Source organism: Notechis scutatus, chromosome 3 (assembly GCF_049901735.1).
Source record: "Notechis scutatus isolate UNSWTSFEM ecotype Mainland chromosome 3, rNotScu1.2, whole genome shotgun sequence".
Taxonomy (NCBI): domain Eukaryota; kingdom Metazoa; phylum Chordata; class Lepidosauria; order Squamata; family Elapidae; genus Notechis; species Notechis scutatus.
The window spans coordinates 58,781,660-58,805,373 of record NC_142011.1 but is presented as its reverse complement, the minus strand read 5'-3'; the positions used below and the strand labels follow the sequence as shown (position 1 = coordinate 58,805,373).

General features: G+C 34.7%; 1 protein-coding gene across 11 annotated transcripts in view; it reads right to left on the bottom strand.

Annotated features, from left to right (window-relative positions):
• MAST2 (microtubule associated serine/threonine kinase 2) overlaps positions 1-23,714 on the bottom strand; it is a 136,871-nt gene that overhangs the window by 70,199 nt on the left and 42,958 nt on the right. For 6 of the 11 annotated variants that reach the window (XM_026665789.2, XM_026665791.2, XM_087960192.1 and 3 more), the window contains exon 4: positions 10,080-10,111. In XM_026665789.2, coding sequence (XP_026521574.1) covers positions 10,080-10,111 — 32 coding nt within the window. Of the gene's footprint in view, positions 1-2,605; positions 2,813-4,070; positions 4,256-10,079; positions 10,112-23,714 lie in introns of those variants that run through there. The other 5 variants (XM_087960196.1, XM_087960198.1, XM_087960197.1 and 2 more) reach the window with 2 other exon arrangements.

Sequence of the window (23,714 nt, the reverse complement as noted above, 5' to 3'; positions counted from 1 at the left end):
CCAAGACATCTACAGAAGTAGTCAATATCATCAAAATGGCAGTGTGACCAGGCAATGAAAGCCTACCCACTTTTAAATGTATCATATACAACACAGAAGGGGATTTATTGTCCAATCACACCCACTATTTTGATTTTGTTGACCACTCCTGCAAACATCTTTCTTAAATACAACTGCATTGATATGTCTGAACTAACATACTTCAGAAATCACTTCATTTATACTGGAAGCCTTCATTAAAATTATATAAAAATTTGATAAACTATGTGTACAAGTTCAGTGAATCTCAAACTACTTGGCCATTTCACATGGTAGAAACCATATCAACTGAGGAAATCAAACTGGGGGCTAGGATTAATTTTCACAAACTTCTGCAATCTCATTTAGAAGAATTAACCTCAAAAACTCTATAGATATAGCAGATTCTTCTATTCTCAACATGCTAGAATGCCTGGAACAGATATGCTACATCTGGAAAGGCTGAATATGGCAAAAGAAAAAAAAAATTAGTCAAATATTTATGGGAAAATGTTTCAGAAGGTTAATAAATGTGCTATTAATGGATAGTAAAAGGTAATTACCTCCCAAGCTAAGGGAGCTACAACCTAATTTATCTACTAGTGTCACAAACTAACCTGACAGCATGAATATAAATTCCAAATTAGCAGAAACAGGAACTGAATGGTACTTAAGTACATAAGTGACAATTAAGTTATTGATAATGCAAAATCAAGAATTACATACCTAAAGGTAGTAAATTGCTAAATTTTACAAAGTACAGGTATATTCTGAGACACGATTGCATAACTATTGATTATCAACAAGTTTTGAATTGCAGATGAACCTCTGAAAATGTAGAATGGTAAAATTACACTAGTAAAAGTAAAATGTAATTTTCATCATGAATATGGTTTGACTTCATATTTTAAAATTAAGCTTCTTATTCATATCTTTACTCCTTCTTATAAGTACTATGTCAGGGTTCCGACAGATACCCTAATTAAATCATGAGTTTCAAGCCAAGCTTCAAAAGAAATCCAGTTATTTATTAGGAGCTCCATGCCGGCACGGACCAGGTGGAGCCAACTCTGACCTCAGTTAATTTGCACTTTGCCTCTGACCCTGTTTCCTCTTCCCTGTTTCCCCACAATATATGTCATCAGTCACATTTCCCAACAAAGCAATTTCGCAGATTGTAAAATTGTGCATTATTGTGATGCAGAAAAGATTATGAAATCCATAAGTCCCGCTCTTTGATAAGACTCAATTGAATAGGTGGGTAGGAAGGAAGGGATAAAGGAGGAATGTCAGCTCCATCATATCATTCTATGTATGAATGCCTGGCATGTCCCACTACTTAATCACCTGCCCTCAACCTTTGACTGCAGGCCCTGTCCTTAAGACTCTAGGGCCAAATTACATCTAATTTTAAAACATTTTAGCCACCATTTTATGGACATCAAGCCCAATAAAAACTGGAGGAGATTGCAATAAGGAGTATTCCAGTAATTTCATGATTAAAATTAAAATAAAACACTTCAAGTAAAATGTTTCAACCTAAAAGAGATAATTGTTGATACTATATTTCTCTTCCTCTTTTTCCACATCATGTCACATGCCATTCACTTTATTCATATTATCCAAGTCTCAACAATTATTCTGGGTTGCACCTAACTTATTCTCCAAATTTTATTCCTCAGCACTAATGGCTTTTTCCACATTTTAATAGCAGGCTTTCTTCAACAATGTGAATCATCTTTCTCTTACGAACATTTGAAGGAATCAACAGCCTCTTCTTTTTATTGTGAATTATGAGTTTGTATTGAGAAAATTAAGACACATCAGTTTAAAAAGCTCCTACATTATTCTTTTTTTCTATCTCTCTGTCTCACACACACGTGGGGTAGGGTGAATATAGAGATAGAGATTTTTTTCTTGCACAGCTTTAGGAGAGCAGATGCAAAAGACATCCAATTAGATTCAGCAGAAGATGTGGTCTCATATCTATAACTGTTTAACTAAGTATGAACACACACACACACATACACACACACACAAGATCTCAATTTTATTACAAAGTATTAAAACCCTTAAAATGCCACAGGCAAATCTGAATGGATAAAATATGGATTCAAATTCACTTGAACAGCTTTTGTTAATATGTAAAAAGGAAAGAATTTTAAAAATGTTAATTTATTTTAGAATAAGAAGTAAGTTAAAACTAATTGCTAAAAAAGATAACAACCTCTATTTGGGGACTAAGCCAATGTATACTTAATATTTTAATTAACATTAATTAACATTAATCTTTTGTTATTCAGATCTGCACTGAAACACCTCTTTAATTTTATACCTTTAAAGTAACATGTGAAACCATGTGAATCAACAAAACCTTTAGTATACATGTCTGGCCCAAGATGCCTTTATTATTTGGTAAAATAAGAGGGGCAACTGGATCAATGAATTGGACATTACCTTATCATTAGCTATGTGAATACAATAGTATCTTGAATGTTAAAAACTGCCCTAAAATATGTAAGTTTTACATATTCCACATAAAAGATTGCCCAAACCACAAATGTCCCCAGTGTAAGTTCCTCCTTACCTCCACTGAAGTGGACTGCTGTGGCAGGGACTACCAGGGTTGCTTTGAGGTTGTGGATTGAGGTAAAATACTAGAGGAGAGGTTGCAAGGGCACAATCAGCACTAAGTGGAATTTTAAGATGTTGCAGACCTGGAGCAGATGTAGGGGAGAACATATGTTGATGGACATCGCTTCCTCGGCAGTGGGAGAGGAAAGGAGAGGAGATTCTGATAAAGTACCACAACAGAAAGAGTCAATTTCTAAATCATCTTACATCTGTAGTCTTTTCAGAACACAAAATCATGTTCCTGACAATAATGTATCCACTCCTAACCAGGCGTATCTCCAGCTTCAAAATCCCTTAAGATTTAAATTCTTATTAGAGATTGTACACAAGAAGTACTGAAGCTGTATATAAAGACCATTGCTTGTCAGTTAGTCCATATGTATCTTAAAGCTTGATCACATGAAAGCATGAGCTATTAAAATTGGTTTCAATACTGAATTGAAATTTACAGACTGCTGAAAGAGTCCTTTGTAATGTCCTCACATTTAATGATAAATCTACGTGCATTCAATAACATTTTAAAGTGCCTGTCTCCATAGAGTCTATTATCTATATTTAAGTCTTCAGTGGAATGTCTTTTGTTGGTCCCATGACCAATTCTGTTTTCTCCATAACTGGGTCCATAGTTTGCAACAAATTGACAGTATAAATGAACCAAATTTCATTTTTACTATAACTAAGTGTGAAGATTTTTTTTAATGTTGCTGATCATGATGATAGAATTTGAGTTACACTTTTATTGTACCATGTAAATTGCCTAGAACTGTCAAAGGAATGGGTGCCATTTCCTTTTTTCTAAGCAAATAAATAATTAATAAACCACAGGCAATTTTCTCACAGATAGCAAAAATGACATTTGCAACAGGACCTTTCTTAATGTTTGGCCAATTGTAGACAAAATTGTTGATTTTCACTTATTTCTAAAAGGTGATATAGAAAGAGAGACAAACAAAATTTATCTGAAGGATCTGAATTGGGGAAAATGTAGATAAAGTTTATTTAGTCTTGATACTGCTGTATCAATTTCTTTTACTATACTAAACACTTTGTTTGAATCATTAGCCATATGATTGATTGTAAGAGTTAAAACATAAAATATAAGAGTCAATGTTTATTCAATTTATGCAAAGGAATACAAGAATCCAAATACACTGCCTCATTTTATAAAATATTAGGTTAAGCACTGGTTATTTTTTAACTACTTCTACATTACTCATTGATTATAAAGATCAACAAAAATTATAAATATTTATTTTGAGAGGTAAGAGCGTTCTTTTAGGAGAAACATCTTGTATTACTAATAGTATATAAACTGTACATTTTTCTACTAAAGAACGTGAGAACATGTTTTAAAACACTCATTCAGGAACAAATATTACAATAAAATATCTAAATCTATTTTCCAAAACGAGCCTTACTGAATGCGTAGAGACGGAGCTCCAATTCGCTCTCTTCTTCGTTTCATCATTTCACTGTGTGACACACTAGATTTTGTTCAACAACCAGAGTTATTAGAGCCAGTTAAATCCAATACTTAGCTTGCAGCAAAGGCCCAATATCAGCCATATATTCTATGCAGTGACCTTCTGTTCACAACTATCAGATGCTGTTCAAAAGTTTTCAAATAAATTTTCTGAAACTTATTTATAACCTCCAGAAACAGCTAAATCATAGACAACCAGTAAAGTCCAGTAAAGTTCACTAGGACCGTGAAGCCTGAAATAAGGACTGGACTTTTTTATCACACAGCCATCCTACAGCGCACTTCTACCACCAATCACATTGTAGCTCAGCAAATCACTGACAAATGTTTGTTCACTTCAGCAAGCCACAAGGAAAACAGAAACCAAGAGGGAGCAATGGCACAGGAGCAAAAACATTTGGCAGAAGTCTTGCATACCAACATGAAAACTCACACTGTAAAAGTAGTACTCAGGCACTGCTCTGAGCCAGATTTCCAACAAAGCTATGAGCAGCTGCTCTTCGTGTTTGGAGATAATTTTTGATACGTCTTTTTGGATGTTAATCAGGAACAATGTCGTGCTTTCTTCTTTCTTCTGGATTATTTTCTTATATTAATATGCAATTCAAATCTAAATTATTAAACTGTTTTATTAGATTTCCAGGAGATGGAAAAAGTGTTCCGACAGTTATGATTCCTAAAATGAATCTAGAAATGAACTAGTAAAAACAAGGGTTCAAATGTTAATGCCTTTTTGAGGAGAAGATCACAGAATCCTTTTAAAGAAGAAACTATTTCCTCCTTTATTAGTCATTCTTTCTGGCTGTCAAGTAACAGTCCTAGCTGCTAACTCAAATCAAAGTAAAGGTAGTCCTTGACTTATAATTGCAATTGGGGCTGGAATTTTAGCTGTAAGTTGTGACGGTCGTAAGTCAAAACTCCCTCATAATCAGACCTGACTTTATTACTGTTTTTATGACAAAGCAAATCACATGGTTGGAAATCCAAATCCATTCTCCTCAATGGAGACCTTTTTTTTTTTTTTTGGGGGGGGCAAAAAAAATCACAACCACAGTCATGTGACTGTGGGATATTGCAATTAATTGTAAATGTATCAGTTGCCAAGCAAAGAAAAACTGTGTGTGTGTGTGTGTGTGTGTGTGTGTGTGTGTGTGTATTCATTCCTGCCATATCCCATTTTTTATCAACAAACAAATCCTTAAAGCCTCATCTTTCAGTCCTCAGCAACCAAAGTTCATTAAGGATTACCTAAGATAACATCATATCTATTTTAACCTTAATTAAAAAACAACAACTTTATATTCCTTCATTTTACTTTTAGCGGTCTTTATTTTGATTTTCAGTCACTTCAAATAATGTCCTAGAACTTGATTTCTTTTCATTTTTCTTTGTCCCTTCTCACAAATTTCTTCAAAGTTTTAATAACTCTCTTTTGTAAATTTAATATAGGAAAATTATCATTCTCTTGGTTTCTTATTTGTATAATGTATATGTCAGACCTGCCTCAGCTTGGATTCTTAAGTAAAAATGATCTGTGGCTCCATTTGTTGCAAAAGGTACAGTTTTAATAGATATCAAGTGAACTGCACTAAAGCAAAGCCAGAACTGAAATTCACAGGCCAAAATCTCCAAGTGTAACTTTTCCCCTCAGTACTTCCCATTACTGGGCCCCATCGCCCAATCAGTTTCAAAGACAATGTTTTCAAAATGGTCGTTTGTTCAAAGTTTGAGTTGGAGCTGGTATGCAGCTGTATTCCATTCACAGCCATCCAACCTCACAACCATGCCTTAGGAAATACAGTGAACAGTAAAGCCTTCCCTCATCCCATCTAGTCCCCCCATCCAGAGTTCATGGCAGACTGGTGCCGAGAGATTGCAGAGTGCAAGCGTGAGGTAGCAGTTCTGACAGTCTATCTGTTGTAATTATTAACATCTCAGGCAGTTTCTTTTATATGGTCCAGTATAATATCTTTTTCCATTTTGCTCTTGTAAGTATTCATTTTTTAAATCCACTTTCAGCTCAGTCTCAATCTTGTCAGTAAAAGCTTGTACTTATTTTATAATTTTTTTTTTCAGATCTATAGAGGTTGACCATCCTAAAATTAAATTATAGGTCCAGTATTCAAAAATATCCTTCAATATGTCCAATATTAAAATATTTTGCTTCATTCTGTGTTAGTAAGTTAAATTTAAATGTTCTTCTTTAATTGTAAACTTTTGTTTCTTCTAGTTCCCTCCTGAAAGTCTCATCTTAAGTGTAAAAAAAAAGGTTTACTTAGGAAATACCTACCCTAATCATATCAAAACTGAGTTGAAAAAGACTTTTTCATGACTATATGTCAGTAAAACTACATCATACAAGTTCTGTAAAATGAATAAAAAAAAGTATTTCCCTAGAAGTATGGGAAAGAATTGTCCTAAACATAGGACACAATTTTTTAAAAGGCTAACTGGATAGGAAATTGACTAGCAATCCATAATGTATCAAGTCTATTAATTCTTTCTAAGGATGACTACTTGTTTGTTAATATTAGTTTGCATACATGTAAACAGTGTTGTATCCCATGGACTTAATCTTTCCCATGGTTCAAATTTTTCTAGGTCAACAGAACCACCACAATCACCACCCAATGGAACAAAATCATATACAATTATGGCATGTGAATATCAAAATGATCTATATACATGTTTTATCGATTACAGAAAAGCTTTTGACTGTATAGAACATAAGCTATGGGTGTCTTTGGGTGACCTTGTGTCCCAACTCACCTAATCAGACTTATCAGTACACTGATCAGGACACAACAGTGGGAACGCTCTATGGCGACACAAATTGGTTCAGGATCAGTAAGGCAGTTAGACAGGGATATATTTTGGCACTGTTTCTGTTTAATCAGTATGCTGATCATGTGGAAATTAGATTTGGAACGGCCTGATGTTGGAGTGAAGATTGGGGGAAGAACCATAAATAATTTGATGTACGCAGATGATACAACACTATTGATTGAAAATAAGGAAGAACTGGAAAAATGATCTGGAAAATCAGTGAAAAAGCAGGAATGTGTCTTAGCATCAGGAAAGCCAACATAATGACAACAGCTGAAATGGACATGAGATGTTTAAAATCCACAAGAAGGAAATTGAATTAGTTTGAGAATTTAACTTCCTTGGATCCAAAAATTGCTCATTATGGCAGTTCTACTCCTGGAATCAAACACATGATAACAGCAGGCCACACTGCAATGATTAACATGAGTAAGATCTGAAAAAGCAGAGCTATTGATATAAATATAAAAAGCAGAGGCTAGTTAGAACAAGTCTTCCCTACAATTATTATGGGTGTGAGAGCTGGACACTAAGAATGACTGATCAAAAATTGACACATTTATACTGTGGTGCTGATGTGGTGTAAATTAGCGTGGTGTATACCATGGACAGCCAGAGCAATCAAAAGAGAAGTGCTGATTTGTATAAAACCAGAAACATCCTTGGAAGCCACTTATAACAAGACTGATTTACTTTGATCATATCAGGTGTGCAAATTCACTGGAGAAATCAGTGATGCTAGGAATCGTTACTGGAACAAGCAGAAGGGGCAAGCAAGCTGGTCTGATAACAATCATAACTGATACAAAGATGAGCGTCCAACAACTGAAAGAAGTTGTGCTTGACAGGATAGCTTGGAGAGCACTTATAAAGTTGGCAAAAAATTGGAGACGTTTGAACTGTTGAAACAACAACATTTAGAAAGGTTGAGAGAGAAAAAACATTAGCATAAATTTTCATAAATAACTAATATGAAAATATGTATGTATGTATGTATGTATGTATGTATGTATGTACGTACTTTACAGGCTACTCAATCTATCATAATTCTGGATTACTTTCAGCATAAAACAATAAAATCCCCAAAGTATATAACCTAGAAAGCAAAGTTGACAGAAACAATGCCAATGTAATCCAAACACCGTACAGGAAGTCCATCATTACTCTACCCCAAGAGTCAGAGAACAGCCAGGCTCTGAGGGCTTATTTAAATAAGGTCAAGTCATACAAATATTGGGAACAATGTGATTTAGAAGCCACACACTATAAACAATACACCCATTTCTCAGTAAGTAAAACCAAGGCTTCATACCAAGGAAACAATCTGTCACAGAGAAAATATAAGAAATTAAGGGCAAAGCAGTTAATCTGAAAGGTATTAGCCTCAACTAAATTTGAAAATCATCATTTTTGCTAAGGGAAAAAAGATAGAACTGAAGACAAGGAATAAAACAAAATATGGAAACATCACAGAATTGCAAAACAAAACAAAAATTCATGCAGGAAGATATAATAGCAGCAAGCTGTATCCAAATGAATGATTTATTTGCTGTACAATTTAGGAAGATTCACATGACTTGCAGTAAACATGGCTTCTTATTTTTCTTTCATTTATTCACCTAGTAAGCTATTTTTCCATTTATAATCCACTTACCGTTGTGAAAGCACTAATATTAAAACAAGGAACCAGTTAAGTAACCATAATTAATATGCAGTATGAACTAAGAATAGTTTCTGAATGGTTCTTTTTTTTCTGTTAAATATATATTTTTATCACAACTCCAATGGGACTTTTAAAAAAAGAAACAAAGTGATGAAGCACTTTCACATTTGAACATAAATTAATAAAATTATATCCCTGAGCATGGTGATGTCTCATGAGTTTAAACTTCAATTAGTGAAACATTTCAGCAAAACTTCCAGATAGGCAAATAAATGGAAATATGACTATGAGCTTCTATGCCTATTTCTTTCTCCTCTGAGTTGCAACTGTTTGCCTTTTACTAGCACAATGAATATTTCTGACACTTTGTTCTATATGAATCTGATGTCTTTTCTCTTGTAAGCCTGGAATTTTCAGATTAAAGCGACAAGATGTAAATGGGTAATGGAACATTCCTATCACTGCAGTATACATCAGGGAAAAACTGACAGTCACTACAATTACTTATGTACACTCATTTGCACTATGTAATTCTGGGGGAAAAATAGTACATATCAATGCAAGAGGTAACTTGACATACTGTATATTTGTCTAACTCTTCAAGTAGCGAAGTCTCTTACCATAATTTACAGTATGTCAGACCTCTAGTTTCATATCATGTAACAATCTTTGTACCCAAACCATATAATGTATCTATTACCATCCCAGCTCACATGTCTTGTCCTAAAAAAGAAAATGAGCTGATACTATTAAAGTTGTTAAAGGTGACTAATTGCTAATAAAGTACAAAATCCTACAGAATGGTTAGGAAAGACTTAGTAGATAAGGACATGCAGGAGTTAGACCAAACAGTACTATATGAATAGAATGGCGCAGAAACAAATGTACAGGAATAAAGAGATTGCAGTCAAAGCCTCAGTTCTTCAACTCTATGGCTCAACTGCCTTGACATACTTATAGCATCAATATTGCTCTTAACCAATATCCTCTTCTCCTAGAATTCCATTAAATTCCAATACAAAGGATAAAATCAGTATTCAGATCATGATTCTCAATTGCCATTCTTATTCCAGGATTAAGGCTTAATTCTAGGACTTTCATATAACCCAATTAGAATTTTATTTCATTGCTAAGCAACCACAATGACAGATAATCCTTAAATCATGAATCTGCATGAAATTCTTGTACATTTTATATTCTTTAGTGCATATAAAATGTAAAATATTTTAATTGAGAATCATATAATTTTAGAAGTCTACATTGTTTCCTTTTCCAATTTATCCATATTCAATTCCACAACATTATAAACAGTGGTGGAAAATAAATGGTAGCATGTAGCAATATTAATTTAATTTTTAAAAATGGTTAATCCTGAAAAATAATACAAAGCCACAATACAAATTAAACATTTTGAAAAATATGTCTTAAATCAAAAATGTTAAGAAGTTTACTTACAAGCTTCCTCTTCTAGGGAGACTAAGCTCTTTCTGTGGGAAACAGAAAAAAGAAAACCAATACGATGATTTAGAGCAGATTATTACAGTTGCTTGGTGAGTGACTAGCAATTTACAGTGACTGAAATAATAAACAGAAGATAACTGTCTAAATACAGCATTGTAAAAATGTTAGATTTTTTTTTCAAAGCATGTGACTACTCTAAATGTAACTCTTGTAAATATTCATTTTAGTATGTATTTGTATATTTTTCAACTGTATAATTTTTGAAGTGATTTACAACTTAAAACTGTACAGCAAAGTATAAACAAATCATAATAATGAATCCTAAGGCTTTCACTGGTACTAATTTTAATGAGTTTATTTCTCAAAGCAACTGGATCATTTTTCAGGTTCATGCTTGCTTTAGTAAATAGAGGCATTTATTTTTGCATAAGGTCTGACACTGTTTTTACAAGTCATTTTCATAGCAAGTACAGCCTTAATACAAAACATGGAATTCAATTTTAGTGATTTTTTGTTACATTTACATGTAAATATAATACTTCACCACTAGATGGTATGATTATTCTTTTTTGCAGCTGTATAAAAAAAATGAAAAGATTAACAGTGCTCAAAAAACCAATCTATTCAAGTTTTAAAAGTTTACTATGGAAGAAAAAATTTCACTGTTATTTAATCTTTGAAAAATCTATCAAAATTATTTTAATACCTAAGACCGGAGGATTTCTTCTCTTTGGTTAATTTTAATATTTTCCTCAGATTATCGTAGCATAATTTATACTTTGAAGTCCAAGGAACCCCATTTGCCATCATGACGAAGCATGGCTAGCAAGAATGATTAAGATCAACCTAGATTGCCAGGAGAAGACCCTGTGTTAAATGGGTCCTCCAAGAATGACTTTCTCTATCCTTTCTGGGAATGGTGTAAATCTGATTGTGGAATGATAGCTCCGTTGCGTGCATTTTCAATCTCCCTCTTGCATTACTCAGTTTGCTTCTCTACCTGTGCGTATATAAAGCTGCTCCTCTCATAATACTGTGCTCTCTGTCCAGAAATGTTTTTCATAGGAACTCTATCAGACAACCCAAAAAGTTTCAACTTCTACCCACAATATAGAGAATACATTCCTTCCAAAAATATTTTCCACCCAATAAGCTCTTGAGAAGTTGACCAGACAAGCAAGGACAAAAAGCTGTTTTGAATCTTCTTTGTACAGGTAGTCCCCCCCAGTTTAAGAGCGAGTTTTATTCCCAGGGTCTGTTCCCAAGGTCTGTTCTGGGAGACTGAAAATGTACTTCTATGTAAGAGAAGTAAATGGAGCGGTATTATCATATCATATTGCATTAAAAGTATTATAATATTGTGTAATAAACTTGAACCGTTGTGTAATTAACTAGAAATTTGCTATAATAGAATTATAAATTATCTGCTATCATTAAATCAGGGCATTTTTAACCCAGTGGCTTACTGTATACCAGTATTTTCGGTCTTGCTCTAGTGCCAGTCCCACTGTTAACTGGGTTTCTTCTCATATTCTCCTTTCCCATGCTAGACAGAAGACCAACTTATTGTATATCTTTGCATACACATCATTTGATATGTATATTTATATTAATTTACTTTTTGGTTTTATATTTTGATTTCCTTGCTCTTTGTCTATAACTAAGTACTGCTTACAGCAATGTTTCTCAGCCTCAGGAACTTTAACATTACGGCTGGGGAATTTTGGGATTTGAAGTCCATCCATCTTAAAGTTGTGAGTTTGAGGAGCACTGCTTTATAATGTAGTTCCTACGCTTACTGTTGGTGGTTTTCAACTATTTCAAATAATCTCAACCTAATCAAGAGACCAGAAACTGAACAGGAACCTTTAATACAATGCAATAATAACCAAACAAGGTCCTTTAAAAACCATATTCCACTGAATATTTTGAAGATATCCTGTAATTATATGATAAACCCTTAAATTGAGTTTGAGAACTAAATCAAAATTAATTTATTTCTTATTCAGAATCTGGAATAATATTTTAAATTTATCTGTTGAAACTGTAATTGCTCAGAGGTTTTCAGATTTTGCAAGTGAGAGTTTTTAATCTTGAAATTCTTCCTGATATTGGCTACAAAATCTCTACAGATGATTAGCTTTTAAAAAGCAGCAACAGCAAAATAAAAATGCTGAAAAGATCTTATATCTCCAATAATTTTTTTCATAGCACAATAATATTCAGAAATCTCAGCATATTTAAAAAAGGAAAGGCAAAGAAAGCTCCAGAAATTATTTGGGCTACTGCAGCATGTGGATGACTAAGAAAAATAAATTAATTTCTTACATTTCTTAAATATACTGTATGTATGAATAGGAATCAGCATGAAAATTAGCATGTCAGGCAGGCTAATGAAGCATGCTATAGGAAGCCTGAAAGCCATATATTAATGCTATCTAAGTTTATTCATAACTTTACACTTGTCTACTATAATAGTATACATGAAATAAATTTATGCAAGCTAATAAAATACACAGTCAAATTGTGCATTCATGGTCAAATTCTATTTAACGCAGACTTTACTGGTGCAGTAATTTTATTCAGTAGGGAAAAAAAAGATTAAATATATTATGCTTAGTAAGTAATCTCTCCTAAATCTGGCACACAAGTTGGGGTAAATATCAAGGCACCGTATAGATTGTACAAGATAAGTGTACAATCTATTTTTAGCACTTTAATTGTTAATAGAAAGAATATTACCTTCATTATTTAAGTCAATATGTCTGCAAGTATATAACTATGCGATGGTCTAAGCTGCACTTCTAAGAAAGTTCTTCCTCTCAGTAATAACACAAAATGATTTTCCTCCCTGCCATACACTTTTCCTCCAATTGCCCAGTTTGCCATACACTCCAGTCAGCCCTTCAAAATCAGTCAATACTTCAAATTTGCAATTGGCCTGGAACTTCTATGCAGGAATCCGGGGCAAGAGGCCTAGTGGTGCTGACATTCGCCTCCCGCTCGGAAAGTTGAGAGTTCAAACATAGGTAGCAGCAGATATTTCTCTCTTAGGGTGCCAAGAAAAAAAAAATCTGCTGCGAACTCCACGTGGCCACTAGGAAGACCAGTAAATACTCAGCTCCATCCAGTTACCCTGGCTCTTCCCCAAATTAAGGAAGTACAGGGTTGTAAAAAAAAAGGAGTTTAGTATGGTATTCTATGCAGATCAACAAGTGAGATGGAAACAATTTTTTTTAATCTAAAAATGGAATCACTGTCAATTTCAGATCCTGTGATTTGTTTGCCCTTGAGGTGCTTATTTGGTAAAGCTACCAATACAAAAGATTATTCCCCCAACTCTATTGTAATTAAAAATATAAAACTATAATGAAACATATCAGACATAGTAAATTGAAGATAAATTCTTTGAAAATACACATAAAAACAGAGGAACTCAGGTAGACTAAGGTCACACGCGTTTTCATTCTTCTTTGTGTGTAAGAATTCCTAAAAATCATTAGTGAAACCAGTATTAATATTTTTTTAGAAACTTTTAAACAAACAAGCATTTGCCTTGGATAAAGGATGATTTCCAAGATTGGACACACATTAGGAGCATAAGAATTCTCAGTGCTGCTACATATATAACCAAATTCATAAAGAAACATATCTGTAGATAGTCCTTCATTTAGTGTCTGTTTCAAGTTACAATGGATCTACCTGGCAGCCATTTACAACCTGGATTCAAAATTCCAATGGCTGTCCCACCCCTGTGGTCACGTGATCGAACTTCCAATGGCTGTCCCACCCCTGTGGTCACGTGATCGAACTTCGAGCACTTGGCAACCAGGCCGCATTTACAACTGTTTGAAGCACCCTGTGGTCAATTACCATATTTTATGACAGTTTTGCCAAAAGCCAGGATTTATTTCCTTTTTTTTAGCAAAACCATGCCCATTGTGAGCCACTGGTTTCTTTAACAACCACCAAAGTAACATTCACCTCCAAAAAAAGGTAAGTCACTTCTGTCATGTGATTTACCCATTTTACACCTATCACAATGTATAACTATGACAGGTAAGTTCCATTATGGTCATAAATCAAGGAATATCTATAATTTAATCTCTCTTATCACCATATAACTAACAACACTGGTTTCTCATTTTAAAAATGCTATAGTACAGTATTCTTCAGGGGTGAGCTTCAATAATTTTAGCAACCAGTCCTCTGCCAGGTTGCTGGGTGGGCATGGCCAGGGTGGGCGTGGCCTACCAGAAGTCCCAGGAGGCCCTTTTTTCACCCTCCCCAGGCTGCGGAGGCTTTCCTTGAGCCTCCAGGAGGGAGAAAATGGCCTCCCCTGGGCTCCAGAAGGCACTCTGGAGGCTGGAAATGGGCCCGCTTCTGATCTTCTGGAGCCTCCTGGAGCCCATTTTTCACCTTCCCTGAGCCTCTGCGCAGGCCCTGTATTTACCTGGCATCCAAAACAGGCCGCATGGAGACTCCTGGGAGGGGAGGGGCAGGGGTGGCAGCCTGGGGTGGCATTTGCAAGTTCGCTGAACTAGGCAGAATCCTAGCTAGAGGATCGCCCGAACCTGTGCGAACCGGCAGCCCACCCCTGGTATTCTTCCAAACAAACAATTTAATGACTCTGAAACCCAAGGTCTGATAAAGTTAAAATTATAATAGTCCATATGAAATTTTGAGCCGTTCTACATATCTCAATTATGACAACTATCTATAGCCCTTCACAATTTCATTAAAAATATCATTTAATATCTGAGGATATTTTAGCTCCAAATTTGGTAGGAATCACAATATCACAATAACATTATTCTGCTTTATTCCTGGCTTTAATGAGCACATGAAGCCAATGGAATACAGTGGGTTCTAGAGGGTTATATACTCTTTACCCTTTGCAATCTCTGAAATTCTCTTCAATAGATGTTTTTTGCAGATCTTACTATATAGCAGTTGAATGACAGCTGCTAAATCTGAATTGTTCAGCTTTGTTTTTCTTTGGGAAAATTAAATGTGCTGGCCTTGTCATTCACGTCTCTTTTGTTCACTAGTTCTTTCAACTAGCTAAAGGAAAAGGATGAATTTGGCTAAGGTACAGAGATGAGGAGAGACAATGCCTCTTTTGTCAATATTCTCTCTGATATCAATACTATTGCCTCCACACATCTTATTTTATCTATGGAGCAGACATGTGGAAAAAGTACCTTTATTAATTCTGAATTTGATTTAAATACATAATGTCTTCTTTTCTTCCTTAACAGCATTCATCATTTTTAGTAAGTTTCCAGTATTATTAAATATGTTCTTTCTATGCATAGATGAGTATCTGCTTACTCAGTTCAACATAATTCAATCTGCTTAAGTTTTCTTTATGAATCACTGAAATATCTTGACTAGATTTTGATCATCTGTTATGTAACCAATTTGAATTCTAGAGTCAATTAATATGTACTTTCTCCTCCATTCCCCCACTCTGTTCCCCCAGAGAGAAAAATATTTGATTTAGGAAAAGTGGATAAACAACCAGATGAAGCCAGGAAAAGTAGCTGCAGCTGGGAATTATAGCATTTGTATTCAAATCCTACACAGTACGTGCTCAATCTTTCCTGGACTATGAAGAGCTTTCATTTTTACTAGAAAGCTGACTCCATCTGCAAAAGTTGAAGTCAAGTTTAATATCCAATTCAAATTAATTGCTAATTTGGGCCAAATTGTTCTTTGAACAGTAGTTGAACAGTAGTTATTCCTCTCCCCCCTCTGTTCAATAACAATATCAAAGTTTGGCAAGATCATTCAGATATTTGACAGATCTTCTCCCATCCCCACTTTATTTCATTTATCATGTTATAATGCATTTTAGAGTTATTTTCCCCTTTACACAGAAAATGAAGCTATTAAATGATCTTCAAACAAAGCCAGGTAACACATTAATGAGCAGATTTATTTAGCAAATCTAATGCATACAATCAGTCAAGAACACAAGGCAGACCCAGAAGATGAAGAGACAACATCAAAGACACGTACAACAACATCAATTAACAATCGTTGAAGCTGCCAGAAGAGCAAGAGCCAGAACTTTGTATTGCCCTCAATATCAGGAGGAGGAGGAGGAGGAGGAGGAGGAGGAGGAGGAGGAGGAGGAGGAGGAGGAGGAGGAGGAGGAGGAGGAGGAGGAGGAGGAGGAGGAGGAGGAGGAGAATAATGTGTACAAGTTATTAGCAAAAGAATCAAAGAAACCAACTGTTTTTGCTATCTAGTGGCCATACAGATACTTGCAGCTCAAATCTATTAACCTTAGGACATATAACCCTTGCTTTTATTTCCTACTGTTGCCATTTTTGAAGTACAGAACAATATGAGAAATTGTAAAAAGGGATGTGACTGGTAGGAGCAGCTCAATGAAAATTAGTATCCCTATCCCATTGAAGATTTTAACATAATCTCATTATCAGGCAGCCATATAATCTAGCTTTATGCAGATTTCTTTAAAATCCTTCTAGCCACACAACAGTAATATCTGCCATTTAGATGAGTGAACCCTAGGAAGAAAATATTTTAAAACCAAAATACTATTCCTAAATTGTGTTGTCATAAATAATGTGCTTAAAAAATAATGTTCTGCAAGACACCATTTAATTGAAACTAGAGGCTGCTATATTGATATTTTCAGGAGACAGATGACACATGGTATAAATAGCTCTGAAAGATTCGTTTGAGAAGTGCTTCTTAATCAGTTGAAACATATGGATATGGTTGCTGCTACAACACTTCCCTCCTGAGCTTATTTTGTTTTCATTTCATTTGTATATTCAGTCAGATTCACTGGGGAGAATTAATTCTTTTTTATTTTATTACTATCATCTTTGGCTTTCATTATCTAGTTCTGTAGTAACCATTTGTCTGTTCTTTAGTGCAAATTATTTTTATTTTCTCTTCAACTAAATGGGATTGTATGAAGGAGCACTATATTAAAATAAATTATTGATCAACATTTCTTTGTTACCAATCCTTTGTTAAGCACTACCCTGTGGTGATAAAAGCAAGAAAATGTGGTGATTTTTCCACTCTTACTGCATTTGTAGCAGTGGTGGGATTCAATTTTTTTTTTACTACCGGTTCTGTGGGCATGGCTCGGTGGGCATGGCAGGGGAATGATACTGTAAAATCTCCAGTCAGAGGTGGCATTTGCCAATTCTCCGAACTACTCAAAATTTCCACTACTGATTCTCCAGAACTGGTTAGAACCTGCTGAATACCATCTCTGATTTGTAGATAGTTGGCAGTGACACTATCCCACCTAGATACAGAGGACCAGAGGCCCCATAAAACACTACTGTGAGGTGATTTTGAGGCATTTATCAAATAAAGTCCCATAAGCACAGAGCCAGATCACTTGTAAGGTCACCCATCTCTGAGTAGGTCTATCTTTCTCACATGTTTCAACAGAGTGGACATGTTTCGGGTTCCTTCTGTGAAAGAATGCCATATAATGGGATTCAGGAAGCATGAAATTTTCTATCATGGTACCTCTCTTACGAAATAGCTTCCATTTAAACCAGAAGCCCTGACTCTGTTAATCTTCCAGAAAGCCTTGAAATTTTTTATTTTCCCCCAGGTAATGGGGCAAGATGTCAGCAGAGCTCAATATGTGTGATTTGATTTTATTACAATTTTTAAGGACTTCAGCTTTGTTATAAAGCATATTACTTTTATATTTATACGGTATTGTAAATCATCCAGAGTCACAAGACTAAGACAGGCAGCAATATAAATCCTATAAATAGACAAATATATTATCAGTTTATCTTGCAAATTTAGATCATCCCATAAATACCAATTATATCTTAATATAATTAATGTAACAAGAGTCATCAATGCAAGCATCAGGTAAGAAAATGTATTAAAATATTCACTAAAGTCTCCCATATTAAAACAATTATTTAGAAATGCAAAGGATTAAAAAATACAAAAAAATCCCTAATTTTATTCACACTATCTTCAGGTGTTGTATTAAATCAAAGATTTCAAAGCAACAAAGTTACATTTGATGGCAACTCTTCTTTATATTTCATTATAATGTATATCTGAATGTAAAGTTACTATGTTATGTAATATAATAAACATTGTAATAAAGTAATGGACCTTGTAAAATCTATGTACACTGAATGTTTAAACACTCATTGACATCATTGCATAAATAGCAACAGTAAAAGTAGAAAAATTACTTATTTTACATATTTTAAAAATTATATACAATCTTTATGCTGAAGCTTGTATAACATCTAAGGAATGACCAATTTTACAAAGTGCATAGTAATTATGACATTAACTACCATAATCCAGTCTTAATTACCAAGTTAACTCTTAAATTCCTCTTATTGGTCATCATACGTAAATAAATAAATCAATAGTAAGTTTAATTCATCAGTTGATGGAATTTTCACAATGTTAGTTATTCTGTGGGATGGCTAATATCTAGGAATTCCAAGGTACAGCAGATCTTTTATCTGAGAAATGTATGGAAAAGACATTTGATAGCACAATTCAACTCTGTAGTTTTTAAATTTCCATTTCTAACGTTATTAAATATTTTAAATAAAGCAAGCTGCTTAAAGGAAAATATTGAATTAAGAATTAACTACAACTTGCTACAACATTCAAAAAACAAAAAATAAAAGTCAGCATTTGCAAGAATCATGCATTATGATCCAATACAAATTAAAGGGGGGGGGGAAGCAAGATATTCAATTTGGACAAAGTTAAATTCAAAGCATTAAAAAGTTCAGTAAATATTATAAATTTAATATTTAATTACTGGAGAATTCTTATTGATCATCTGTCACAATGCTTTCTACTTATGACTTAATGAGAATCAATTCAGCAAAGTTGGCAACTATTCTTTGTACTGCTTTTTGTATCTAGAAAATGGGAATAAAGTTTCATCTTCCTTTCAACATATATATTAAAAAATCAATATAATGCATTCACTAAAAGCAATGTTTACAATTGATTATATTCTTTTTGTATTAAAAATTACTAAAAGCTTTAAAGTACAAACACAAATAGAACATTTTAAAGGGCAACTCAGACTCAGTTTAGCAATGCTGAAAAACATTTGGAGGATTGTATCCTATTACAGGAAGGAGTGTGACCAAATTTTAGCAGGATGGTTGAAACCATAGAAGGGTGGGGGGGGAACCTTCCTAAAATTTCCATGCTCACAACCAAGAGACTGAATATGGGAAAGGCTGCACTATTGAAATTCTGCCATTTTGTCAAATTTCTATACCTGATTTCACAGTGCTAGAAAACCAAATGCAGTTCATCAATTCTTTATCTTTACTTTAGCATTAGAGTATAATAATACATTAAAAGCCAGGTGCAGATTTAATATTGGCAATTTCTTAATCAAAAATTCAGAAACCTGTTATAAATGCACTCCCTCCTGCTTTTCAAGTACTGTTAATCCTAGTCATTATTGGCTTTTAAGTAGAGTCAAAGTAAATCCAAAAATGCTCTTGTACACACATAATTAGCAGTACATGATTTTTTTGGTAGAACAATTCCTACCAGCTGCTTATTTTCAAAAGCAGGACATAACAAAAAAATGTCATTTTAATAGAAATGGGAATTATCAATGATTAAAGCCCAGCATTTTCTTCAAGATTGGCAAAAGGGATAGAGTAACCACTGAACAATAAATTATAAAGATGGTTCTTTTAAATATTTTTTAAAAATATTGATTTTTTTAAAATAATTTTGTTTGTATTTGTTGAAGGACTGAGAGGTTTTGGAAACATACATCTAAAAACCACATAGTCTTTGTTTAAAGACCATTCACTTAGTTACTGTTTGAGGTTCAAAGAGCCTTGAACAAGTAATGGTATTTATGCCTGGTTCTTAAAGCTACAGGCACTGGAACCCCTTTGTGATCACCTGATCAAAATTCAGGCATTTTGAAGCCTACCTGCATGACCGCAAGGTACAGTTTATTAACAGGCCAGGCGTGCTTCAGCAGCAGCAAAAAGTTGGTGTTGGGTAGGAAGTGGAGTGCAGGGTGCAAGGGAAGCTGTAGCTGGATCAGCCATGGCTTTGTGTTGTTGGACCAGGCTGGGGCAGCTGGGGCTTAGAGGCTAGACTGGAGTACCTGCAGCTTCACAATGGGCCAGGCTGGGCACGTTTCATCAGCAATGGGAGGACGAAGATGGTAAAAGTCAGTTAGAGCTGGCGGGGGTAGTGGATGTATAGTATAAGGTCACTTATATATCCTTCCACCCTTGGCAGCAGGCACTTCCTGCCAATCACCTGTAAACCACCCAGGACCTGCAACTTCCTGCCAGATTCCCATTGACCTTCTTGTTGGAAACTGACAAGAAGTCACAAGGAGCTTGCTCAACAACCTGCAATTGTTGTTATGATAGGAACTGGGACTACCAGGATTGTCACTGCTAAGTGATGTGGTCACATGACTTTATGCTTATGACTGCATTGCTTAGCAACAGGCATTCTTGTCCCAATTACTTTAATTAATCAAAGATTAACTACAGCAGCAGTCCAAGAATTTTGGCCTTGAACAATTTCACCTGTTTAGTGGGTCTGGCATTAACTTGATGACTTAACCAAGCTTTTCTGGAAAAAAGCAGAACTTCTGTTGTTTTGGCAGCTTATTTTAAGGCATACTCTATCATAGTATCTTGAAAGCTCCCTGAGACCTCTCCATAATTCAATTCTGAAACGGAAGCAGCTCCATCATATGAAGAGAAGAACTAGAACTGGCCGATGAGTGAGGGATAAAGGGTAAAAGCTTGGATTGGTAAAAACTACACTATTATTAATGTAAAGTTTAAAAAATTGAGGGGAGCTGCTCGTACACACCTTGCTTAACCATTTTATGAGTCGGGATAGCCTGTTATATCACTAAAATTAGCATTTTCAGTCTGAATAATGTATTCAGTGTAGCTGAATAGTCAAATTAAGAACATGATAATGAATTAGCATAACTACAAATGAGGGTGGTGCATTACTCCAGTCTTGAATGCAAAAATGGATCATTCTTTCTCTAATGTGCTAGAAAGATATTTAAATTGTTGGATCTTTTCTCCATGTGTAATAACAATGCTCAACAATATTGGACAATTATTCATAGTAGAATGGAATAGATGTTGAACATTGCAATTCTATTATCAACTGATATCTCACTAAACTAGACATCCCTTGATTATTGATCTAATCTTTGGCTTAATATTTAAAGTTTTGTTGTAATTTTTACTGCATTAACCAAGTATGTTCAATTTAAGACCATAATATCTTTGATTTTCTTACCTGTTCTATATCTTCTTACTTATATTTTTCATTCAGACTTTTTAAAATGTTAAACTTAAAAAAAAAAAGTCTGGGTCCATATTTCCCTCCAATAAAGTTGCATCTAATCCAAAGCAAAGAAAATGGGATAGTGACTTTACATATTCCTTCTTCCATGGCAACAGTACCTTTATTGTCTAAGAAGTTGACTTGGAAGGTTGAAGGACTTCAAGAATAATGTTGGATGTGCCAAAAGGGGGAGGAAGAAAAACATTATTTTATTTACTTTATTTCTCCAGCAGGAAAATGATACCTTTCAGCTGCAGCCATAAATAGAAACCAATCAAGAGGTGTTAATATAAGTGCAATTCAAATGATCTGTATTGCTTTTACTTTATTATTTTTCTTCCTTGAATCTCCCATCTAGCCAGTTTCTTGTTTACTTTCTCAGGCTGGAGCTAAAACAGGCTGCACATATTACAAAGTGATATACATGAAATACTGAACATACAAAAGAGTTTCTCAGCCCATCCCAATATGAAAGAAATATGATTTTTACCATTACTGCATTTACTGTATTCATATCTTAACAGAGGTTTCCAAACTTGGCAACCTTAAGACTTGTGGACTTCAACTCCCAGAATTCCTCAACCAGCTATGGGAGTTGAAGTCCACAAGTCTTAAGGTTGCCAAGTTTAGAGGCCCCTGTATACACAATATGCGGTACATTTTTTCTTTAAATATCCCACAAGTGTAACAACGTTCTATTCCTTGTTGCAGCAAGAACTAACAGATATTTTATTCATTATGCTTCTCCATCATCTTCTGAACTTAATCAAGCTCAACACTACTTTTTGAAACATTAGTATATTCTCACTTCCACAAGAGAAATGATTCATACCACTCAGTTTCAAAGGAAGATAGCAGCTTAGCGTGCCTAACTTCTTAAAATCTACATCTTGCAATCACAGTACAAGTAGTCCTCAACTTGTAACAGTTCATTTAGTGACTGTTTGAAATTACAACAGTACTGAAAAAGTGACTCATGACAATTTTTCAAACATATGACCATTGGGAGCATCCCCGTGGTCAGGTGATCAAAATTCAGGTGCTGGTGAGTGCCCTTTTGCAACCTTCTGAGCAGCAAAATCAATCAGGAAGCCAGATTCACTTAACAACTGGGTTCCTAACTTAACAACTGCAGTGATTCACTTAAGAACTATGACAAGAAAGGTCATAAAACGGGGCAAAACTCACTTAACTGTCTCGCTTAGCAACAAAAACTTTGGGCTCCATTGTGGTTGTAAGTCAAGGACTACCTTTACGTGATTGTTGTACTACTGATAAAACAAACATAAAATAATTTGCTATATTCAAGAATTGGCTCTACACACCACACTTTGATAGATTGATTGAATATTTATGTCTCATGGGAAGTCGTGGGATCCTCTGTCTATACCAATTTACAAATTAGGTAAAGTATAAGCATTATTTATTTAATAATATGCAAATGCCATTATATTCTTAAAGGGCAGATACATAACAAATGTTTTTTTTTAAACTACCGGTGTTTCATCCATATAATAAGGCCAGGTCCTTTTTTTTTTTTTTTTTGAGCCTCGAAAAAAATGGCTATAGGCTGTCTTTTTCAGGGTGACTTAATTTCCCCCCACTTGCATCTTCAGGCGGGCGGGCAGCGGTAAGGCTCTTGGATGTTGACCTCGGCATTGGTGGGGCACTTTGTATCAGGGTCAACGCAGGCAGTACTATATCCGGATGTGCAACAAAAGTACTTCCTAACAGCAAGCCCCCACCATTTTTCCCATTTTGCATGTTTTAATATAGGCCTTAATTTGGGGGGGGGCTTAATTTCATTTCATGCCTATAAAACATGCTGGGACTTCCCTATTGGGGGAGGCCATATTGTTGGAGAAACAGGGCATACTTAACTTGGAAGTTGCTCCTGGTCATGCAATGTGTACACTCAAAGAAAAAAGTCACAATCCTTCTGGAATAGAGCTGGGTTATAGTTAAGAAACATACAAAGCAGAGGAGTTTCAAAAATGTAACAAAACTACCAAGAATGTCTATCTGTATCCATAAAATTACAGCTATGTATATGTGGGTGTGTTATTTTCCAAGAGCCTTTTTAGAAAATCTTATGGGTTATGAAAGGACATTGGCGGGGTGTTTGTATATATAATGAACACTTAGCTATTTCTTATCACTAGCACTTCAACAATCAAACAAATCTCTCCTTCCTCGTTTAAGTGTATTCCTTTTAGTCAATGCTAGTTTTCCTTTGATCCATACTATTGGCAGCAAAAG